The following is a 10,130-nucleotide window of genomic DNA, read 5'->3' as shown; positions in this document are numbered from 1 at the left end:
TTTTCTTAACCTTGCTCACACTGTATTTGCTCTGATACCATATGATGAAAACAAAGTAATGTTTGCACTAATATAATCAGAAAACAGAATAATCTTATTCATGAAAGAAACCATGGCTTTTATAGCAGCCAAACCTTACAACGTGTGCAGCAACGTGCATCAACAATAAGCCAGAAAAACAAGGAAATAACAAACCTATACCTACATAAACTCTAGACCAGGTCATCTCCTAAAAACAAGCAACGCGACATGACTTATTCAAATAAACACAAACTAAATAAAACCAACAGAAACTTTGATAGCATTTTGTCGAAAAGAAATGCAATCAAAATTCAGCAACTTCTGTTCGATCAAAATAACAACCAGAAGGGCCTCCATCAGGAAGAAGAGCCAGCATAACTGAACCTTTAGCACCTTCTTCCACGGTCATTGTCCCGGTGTGCCAATTAATGTCGGTATCAACATAACCTGGATGTACACAGTTTATGTACATATTAGGATACTTTTTCGCTAGAACCCTTGTATACGCGTTGAGAGTTGCCTTTGAAATACTGTAAGCTGGCAACATCATCGACCATCCATTAGCTTCAAGCATGTCATGTTTCAGATCATGGACAAACCGATCAACTATCTTATCGATTTTTTGTTCAGTAAGAGTTTCGATATCACCAAGTTCTTTCCTTATCTGCTCACTTGGGATTCTCTGCACAAAACATCAAACTTTGTAAAAAATCCAATCATGTTGGACAAGATAGTTATGATGTTATATCAAATCTGCGAGAATTTTATTATTGATAACTAATAAAATCTAAGTAATCTACACTTTTAGGACTTATAATAAGACTTTTAGCACATAAAATAGAAAACAGTTAACACTCGCCCATTTTCTTGTATGACTACATGGTTGGATTTGGGGGATGGAGAAAATAGGCTACATTTCGGCACAAATTAACTACAAATATGGTTTGACAAGCCCCATATTGTGATTTTTTAATGTTGTGTCACACTATAGAACTGATTAACAATAAATACGCTATGAAAGGCCCCATATTGTGATATTTTAGTGTTGTGTCACACTATGGAACAGGTTTGTCTTAGGGTTAGCGGTATGTTGTATTAAGTGCAAACTAAATACTTTTTTTTGTTTTTATTTGTTGCCTGGGAATCAAGATTAATTACTACATCATATTTTTGTTTAGCAAATACAAGATAACCCTCACCTTATAAGACTTTTACAGTCTATTAAGGGATCTTGTGAAAACAAGGGTACTACAATCTTAACCGGTTATAGGATGACAATTCTAACCTAAATTATGTACAAAAAGATTAACCTTCATTCAAGCTACACAACATTTTGTCAAAGCTTTCAGTGGTCGATAGTCTTTATACTCTTTCTCTGTTAAATACAATTCACTTTCTTTTCAGATTACCTACTTGCCTGCCGAATACTCTATACTCCTCGAAGGAGATACATTAAGCTTGCAATTGATGCAATCTATTCCTAGCCCAATGACAATTTTTTATTTTAGGTACTGAAAACTCTGTTTGGACTTTGGACCTTGTCAATTTCAACTTCTTTTTTGTGCAGGTGATTAAATTTTAACAGTAAGTACCTAGTGCTTACCCTTAATTCACTGCGGAGTGAGGAGACGCTAACTATCATCCCTCCATAAGTTGAAAGCTCTAGAAGAGGCAGAAGTCCTTGTGTAACTCTCTTTACCCCATAGTAGTTAGTGTCCAAGCATTCTTTTGTCGTATGGTAGCTTGTCTTAATGACACCTTGAACAGCATTCATCGCTTGGCCTGAGAGCTGTTTAATAATGTAACAACAAACTAGTTCATGTATATGTTTATATTGTACTAAAAAACAGACAGAATTACAACAATATATCAATTTTACCCAAGATGTAGGATCTATTTTCATTGCTCTGAGGCTATCTTCATCAACAGTCACCCCAGAAGCGCCTGCATTATTTACCTGCAAAAGTTATATCTTCATCAAAAACTAGAAAACAAAAAAGGGTAAAAATAAAATGAAATTAACAGCTAAATACAGGGGAGACATTTTGGAGTTGGCTCTAAACATCATAATCTCAAACAAAATTTTCGAAAACATCATGATTCCAAACAGTGCTACACACCAAAGGTGTGAACGAGCGAGATCTGTTCTTGAAACACATTTGGGTAATGCATATGTTCATGTAATTCAATTTATTTATGGGGTGCCAATGTGCCATGGTGGTCCTTCATAGTGTGATACTTTGGCCGAAAATTATTCAATATGTTATACACCTTGAGGCTTGAACAATACCTATCACAAACTTTTGTCTGTGCAAATGCTTGTGTGAGTGTGCTTTAGTGTTGTAACTTTGGAATCATACTTAAACAATTTTGTTTGCATCACACTTGGGGTGTTTTTCTTAAATAGTCTGTGTTAGTTCACATTACCCATTAGTACAATACGTGTTGTAAAAATTGTGTGAGTGTGTGACTTAGTACTGAAACTTGGAATTATACTTACCATTATATCAAGCCTCCCAAATTTCTGAGAAATAAAATCAACCAAAGAATACACGCTCTTATCATCTCGAACATCAAGCTGATGAAAAACAACATTGGGCAAAGGCAATTGTCATGCAGCAAAGTAATTCAAAAGCTTTAAAAGTATATACAAGGGCAAGACAGAGGGGCAAGGAAGTAATTGTTACAAACAGAGATAAATAAAATGTATAGTTATCCTATGGTCAGTAGTCAAATAGGTCACAGGGGTAAAAGAGACATTTCAGGGGAGGAAGGAAGTATGTACTGGGGAATAGGGCGTTGAATGAATGTTATGTTTTGGGTGATGTCTAATCAGGGTTTGGGAGAGACGGGACTCTCGAACGCCTCGAGTGCTAATTTCAGTTGTAATTGTCAATCGTAGTAACTCTTGTTTCAGTAATTCAGTCTATTATTATAAATCGAGGTCTGTGTGAGTAAATCGATTATATTCCATTACAAATTGGTATCAGAGCGTAAACGAATCCATGGGGCCACCAACTGTTGCTCAACGAGTTGAGATGGTAGAGGAGAAATTACAGAGTATGGACGAGACTTTGAAGGAGATGGTGGGGAAGACGGTGGATAGGGCGATGGAAGCCATGCGACATACCATGACTGAGGTTTTGATGGACGGCCAAAATCAGGCGACAAAGAAGATGGTCGCGGAGTTTGAAGCTCTGTCTGGAAGATTAGAGGGGCGTGTAAATCGTGGACGAGAATATCATGAAACCCTCATCAACACGATGAGGAATGATCAGCTGAAGTTTCAAGCGGAAATGAAATCCACCATTGCGGGGTTGCAAGCTATACACGGATCGATGTAGGAGAAGGGCGAGACCAGTGTTAATGGAGGTGAGTTGTTTAATACCAGCCCTAATTCGAATCTGGGACTCAATAATAAGTGGGGGGTTGATGGGTTAGGATATGGGTCGGGTAATGTTACACATACTGGTCAGGGTAATTGGAGGTATAGGAAGCTTGATATGCCGGTGTTTGACGGCACCGACCCAGACGGATGGATTTTAAGGGTAGAGAGGTATTTTGGTTTTTATCGTTTATCGGAAGAGGAGATGTTGGAGGCAGTGGTGGTGGCTATGGAAGGAGACGCCTTAAGGTGGTTTCAATGGGAGAATAAGCGCCACCCGATTACACGATGGGCTGACTTGAAGGGGTTCATATTGCGCCAATTCAGATCTGTGAGTGGTGGGACGTTGTACGAATAATGGTTGTCTACGGTCCAAACCACGACAGTAAATGATTATCGTCGGAGGTTTATTGAGACTGTAGGGCCCTTAGAAAGTGTCTCGGAAGATATGTTAATGGGCCATTTCATCAATGGGTTGAGAGAGGAAATAAAGGCTGAGATAAGATTGATAAACCCTATGTGCCTTGAACAAGCTATGGAACAAGCGGTGAGGGTAGAAGATAAGTTGAGGGTGACTAATTTGAGGAGAACAAACTCGAATGCTACAAGGTTCAACAGTTTTTTGAGCTACATCAAAGGGACCAGTTCTGTTGGGCCTTACACCATGACATCCCCACCTAGCCCACCATTATCACGAGTTTGGGGAAGTCGTGCGGCGGAGTCTCAGGCTTTTGTGCACTCACCCACTCACTCCAATTTTTCTCCGTAAAGCCATGGGGATGTAAGGCGGTTGACAGAAACTGAGCTGCAAGAGAAGAGGGCCAAGGGCCTGTGTTATCGATGTGATGCTAAATGGGCAGTAGGCCACAGATGCAAAAAAAAGAGTTAAGTGTGATGTTAATGGCTGAAGAAGAAGGGGAATTGGAAGGAGAAGGGAGTGAAACACCTCCCTCCCCAATTGAGGAGATACTAACGGAGGTGTCCTTGAACTCTGTGGTGGGGATTTCAAATCCTAAAACCATGAAATTAAAGGGGTTGATCGGAGATAAAGAACTGATCGTAATGATAGATCCAGGCGCGACCCATAATTTTATATCTTTGAGTACAGTGGCTGAGTTAGGAATACCAGTAGAGGGCACAACTAGTTTTGGTGTTTCCTTGGGGAATGGAGAGGTTATTCAGGGAGTAGGAGTATGCAAGAAGGTGACATTACAGTTAGATGGTGGGTTAGAAGTGGTAGAAGAATTCTTGCCATTAAAACTGGGCAGCTTAGATGTTATCCTGGGAATCGCGTGGATGGAGAAATTGGGGATGGTACTCACCGATTGGAAGGCTCAAATAATGAAGTTCGAGATTAAGGGTGAGCCTATAACACTGGTAGGGGACCCCTCCCTAATACACTCACCGATATCCTTAAAGGCTATGAGAAGAACTTTGAAGAAACACAGGTGCGGATTTTGGGTAGAATGTAACAGTGTGGAGAAAGTGATTGAACAGCAGGCAGGGGAAATGAGATTAGAGTGGGGGAGCAAAACACTTTTGTGACACCAGTGTTGCAGCAGTACCAAAAAATCTTTGAGGTGCCTGTGGGACTTCCCCCCTCTAGAAATCATGAACACTCAATCACACTGAAGGAAGGTAGCAACCCAATAAGTGTTAGAACGTATCGGTACCCCCAAATTTAGAAAGCTGAGATCGAGAGGTTGATCGAGGAGATGCTAGCTGCTGGAATTATCAAACCTTCCACAAGTCCGTTTTCTAGCCCAGTCATATTAGTGAAAAAGAAGGACGGATCGTGGCGCTTTTGCGTCGATTATAGGGTATTGAACAAGGAAACAGTCCCGGACAAGTATCCGATACCCATTATTGACGAATTGTTGGACGAACTCCAGGGCGCTTCGGTGTTCTCCAAACTGGACCTCTGTTCCGGTTACCACTAGATTTTGGTAAAGCCAAGTGATACGCATAAAATGGCATTCCGTACTCATGACGGCCATTACGAATTTCTCGTAATGCCGTTTGGATTGATGAATGCGCCGGCCACCTTCCAATCGTTAATGAATGATATCTTTCGGCCGTATTTATGAAGATTTATTCTCGTCTTCTTCGACGATATCTTAATTTATAGCAGATCACAAGAGGAACACCTACAACATTTGACAATGGTTTTTGACAAACTGATGGAGTATCAACTGTTTGTTAATCAAAAAAAATGTGAATTCGACAAGAAGGTGATTGGATATCTTGGCCACATAATCTTTAAGGATGGAGTGCAGGTGGATCAGAATAAGGTAAGAGTTATGCTGGACTGGAAGCCACCTCGAACCTTGAGAGAATTGAGAGGATTTCTCGGGTTGACTGGGTATTATCGAAAATTTGTTGCTGGATACGCCAACATTGCAAGGCCCCTTACTGAGTTATTAAAAAAAGATAAGTTTGTGTGGAGTACAGCAGCTGAAAAAGCCTTCCAGGAGCTCAAAATGGCAATGGTCAGGCCACCTGTGTTAGCGATGCCTAATTTCAGCCTTCCTTTTATGATTGAGATGGATGCCTCGGGTTACGGAGTAGGGGCGGTGTTGCTACAAGAAGAGAGACCAGTAGCGTATTTCAGCAAGGTTTTAGGTGTGTGAGCTCAACAAAAATCCATCTATGCTAAAGAACTAATTGCCATTTGCCTGGCTGTGATGAAATGGAAACCATATTTGATGGGAAGACATTTTATTGTGTGCACCGATCAACAAAGTCTTAGGTTCCTCACTCAGCAACGCGAGGTGAGTCCCGAGTATCAAAAATGGGTGACGAAACTTCTGGGGTTTGACTTTGAGATACAGTACCGAACGGGAGCCTCTAATAGAGTTGCAGATGCACTCTCAAGAAAAGAAGATGGCGAAGTAGTTTTGAGTACTATGCTAACCACCCCTGTTGTGTCATGGGCGAAACTAGAAGAGGAAATTAAGAATGACAGGGTTATTCAGTTGTTAAGGAAGGAATTAGTCACCAATCCCAAGGGGCATCCCAATTACAGTCTAGTAAATGACAAACTCTACTATAAGGGACGACGTGTGATACCTCAAACTTCAACATTCAAGAACACCTTACTTCAGGAGTACCATGATAGTGTGACTGGGGGGCACAAAGGTGAACTTAAGACGTATCTCAGGTTGGCAATTGACTGGTTTTGGGCAGGAATGAGGAAAGATGTCAGTCGTTATGTTCAGCAGTGCAGCGTTTGTCAACAGCAAAAAGTGTCACAGCGTTCACCTGTCGGGCTATTACAACCATTACCTGTTCCATCACAAATTTGGAGTGATATAAGCATGGACTTTGTAGAAGGCCTGCCCATGTCTCATGGAGTCAATGTTGTGTTAGTCGTAGTCGACAGACTGTCGAAATATGCTCATTTCGTGGGTCTCAAACACCCATTTGATGCCTTCAAGGTAGCTGCAGTATTTCTCAAGGAAATAGTACGATTACATGGGTTCCCCACTTCGATAATTTTGGATCGTGACAGAATTTTCATTAGTACTTTTTGGAGTGAACTGTTCAGGTTACATGGGACGGAATTAAAGAAAAGTACGGTGTACCATCCCCAAACCGACGGCCAGTCGGAAATCGTCAACAAGAGCTTAGAAACTTATTTACGGTGTTTTATTGGAAGCAAGCCAAATTCTTGGGCCAAGTGGTTACATTGGGCTGAATATTCGTATAACACATCACCCCATGTGTCTACGAAAATAAGCCCGTTTAAAGCTGTCTATGGGCGTGACCCATCCCACCTGATGCGTATGGGAACAGGGCAAACACCTGTTTGTAGCTTGGAGGAATTACTGCAAGAGCGAGATGCAATTCTGGACGATCTCAAATTTTATTTAGTTAAAGCTCAACAGATAATGAAGACATCTGCGGATTTAAAGCGAAGGGAAGTGTCCTTTGAGGTTGATGAATTCGTTTATCTGAAATTACAACCATATCGACAGCAATCTCTAGCTCGTAGGCCTTATGAAAAGCTAGCTGCTCGATTTTATGGACCATACCAGATTGTGAAGAAAATTGGCACAGTGGCATACCAGCTCAAACTGCCAGATTCAGCCAAAATCCGTCCAGTTTTTCATGTTTCCCAGTTAAAAAAATCTTTGGGACAGTCATCGGTTTCGCGGGAGCTTCCTTCGCAACTAACCTGTGATTTAGAGTTGAAAGTCGAACCGGAAGCATTGCTGGAAGTGAGAAAGGTTCAAGTGGGTAACACAGTGCGTGTTGAAGCATTAATAAAATGGAAGCATCTGCCAGCATTTGAAGCTACTTGGGAGGACGTAAATTCCATACAAAATCAGTTCCCTGCTTTTCACCTTTAGGACAAGGTGACTCTTTGGGGCGGGGGTATTGTCATGCAGCAAAGTAATTCAAAAGCTTTAAAAGTATATACAAGGGCAAGACAGAGGGGCAAGGAAGTAATTGTTACCAACAGAGATAAATAAAATGTATAGTTATCGTATGGTCAGTAGTCAAATAGGTCACAGGGGTAAAAGAGACATTTCAGGGGAGGAAGGAAGTATGTACTGGGGAATAGGGCGTTGAATGAATGTTATGTTTTGGGTGATGTCTAATTAGGGTTTGGGAGAGACGGGCCTCTCGAACGCCCCGAGTGCTAATTTCAGTTGTAATTGTCAATCGTAGTAACTCTTGTTTCAGTAATTCAGTCTATTATTATAAATCGAGGTCTGTGTGAGTAAATCGATTATATTCCATTACAGCAATGAAGCCACAGCATCATAACCTCTCTTCTCATCTCTAGCTGTTAATATGACTGTCACTCCTGCTAATGCAAGTCGCCTCACTGTCTCAAGCCCAATCCCCTTGTTTGCTCCTGTCACCACTGCATACCTAAACACACACATTAAACTACATTCTCCTATAATCGATAAACTTGTCCAATATAACATCCAAAAACATTGCAAAACTAACTTATCGAAGATCAAAATTCTAAAGTAAAACTCTCGTTATAATATAAGATCCAGTTGAGACCGTCATCTGACACCTTAAAAATTTAGATTAGTTGGTAACTTAATACGTACAAGATTTGTTTAAGTACCTCTCATTTGCATCTTTTCCATGAACTAACATTGTTGATGTTGCTGCTGAACCATGCTGGATACATACCATCTTCATTTTGCTTCTGCTGCTACCTATGCTTGTGAACTGATAAGTTGTTGAAGTGCCATGAAATTGGTATCCCTTGTTGTTATTATATCTTAAAGGCTTACAAAGATTCCATTTATTTGAATATAAAGTATTTTGGATCATTGGATTTAAAATCTGGGTTGTGATGGAACTTGAATGCAATATTACCTCAGATGAATCCTTGTCTAGACAAAGGGGTTATGTCTGTGTCCAGTCATAAGTGGGTTACTCGAGAGGTGACCCGTGGTTATAAAGATCCTGATTTTAACAATTAATCAGATTAATCCCCTGAAATGTCATGTGACCAATTCGATTTTTGAAATTCTATTAATTATTATGTATTTTTATTGATTGGTATATTACAAATACATTATTATGAATCAAGTTCTATGGGTAACACATTTCTGTTGGAGACCACGGAGACTATGTCCTGCAAATAAAATCTTGCATCAAAATATTGCAAAACATATTATTTTACGACTTATTTTCTACAAAGATCATTATTTTATCTAAAATCTTAAATATCATACATGTACTGCACGTAGAAAATTACAAAATGTTTTATTGTACGAAACATGTTTAGTTTGCAGAATATTTGTTCAAATCACAGGAACATACACATTATACTTATTAAATTTAAATAATTTTCAATAAATTTAATAAATTCGTGATATTCGTAAAATATACTTCACAAAATAATATATTTGATAGTGTTTTGATTGCAGACCATAGATGGTCTCTGAGGTTTCCGAGGTCTCCGAGATATCCAACAAAAACGTGGTCTCCATATAACTTGACTCACATTATTATATTATATACATATAATATAGAATTTTAATTAAATTTAAATAATTATAAATTATATAATATGATTAATATATATTAACTTATAAATTATTATTAAAATAAGGATATAAAATTAATAATAATTTCAAATATAAAATGTATCCACTTTTTCCTTCTGTTAATTCTAAATTATTAACTCGATCGATCTCTTCTAATTCCCGAATTTTATTATATTGAGATGACCCCATAAACCATATATAAATTGGTAGCTATAAAATTTATTATATATATAATAGAGCAAATAGGGGGTTTGTGAGACATTTTATTCATGTTGAAATTACTATGTTGCCCTCATATTATTATATATTAATGATAGAGTCAAGTTCTATGGAGACCTTAGGGACCACTTATGTTCTACAACTAAAATCTTGCATAAAAATATTGCAAAACGTAATATTTTGCGAATTATGTTCTACAAATATCATTATTTTATTAAAAATCTTGAATATCATGCATATACTGCATGTAGAACATTACAAAATGTTCTATTCCGCGAAATATGTTTAGTTTGCAGAACTTTTATTCAAATTACAGAATATACACATTATATTTATTAAACTTAAAAGATTTTCAACAATTTTAATGAATTAGTGATATTCGTAGATAATACTTCACAAAAAATATATTTCATAGTATTTTGAATGCAGAACATAGGTGGTCTCCGAAGTCTCCGATAAAAATGTGGTCTCCATAGAACTTT

The 10,130-nt window shown here is 38.6% G+C and overlaps 1 protein-coding gene across 1 annotated transcript; it reads right to left on the bottom strand.

Moving 5' to 3' along the window:
- Positions 1–325: 325 nt before the first annotated feature.
- On the bottom strand, positions 326–8,566 carry LOC141708730 (short-chain dehydrogenase/reductase 2b-like). Its single transcript, XM_074512488.1, has 6 exons — positions 8,496–8,566; positions 8,157–8,287; positions 2,522–2,634; positions 1,901–1,978; positions 1,625–1,810; positions 326–703 (listed from the first exon to the last, which is right to left on the bottom strand). The coding sequence occupies exons 1-6, from the start codon at positions 8,564–8,566 to the stop codon at positions 326–328; spliced, it is 957 nt and encodes a 318-aa protein (XP_074368589.1).
- Positions 8,567–10,130: the final 1,564 nt, after the last annotated feature.

The sequence above is a fragment of the Apium graveolens genome, chromosome 1 (assembly GCF_009905375.1).
Source record: "Apium graveolens cultivar Ventura chromosome 1, ASM990537v1, whole genome shotgun sequence".
NCBI lineage: Eukaryota > Viridiplantae > Streptophyta > Magnoliopsida > Apiales > Apiaceae > Apium > Apium graveolens.
This window is presented reverse-complemented; position numbering and strand designations above follow the sequence as displayed.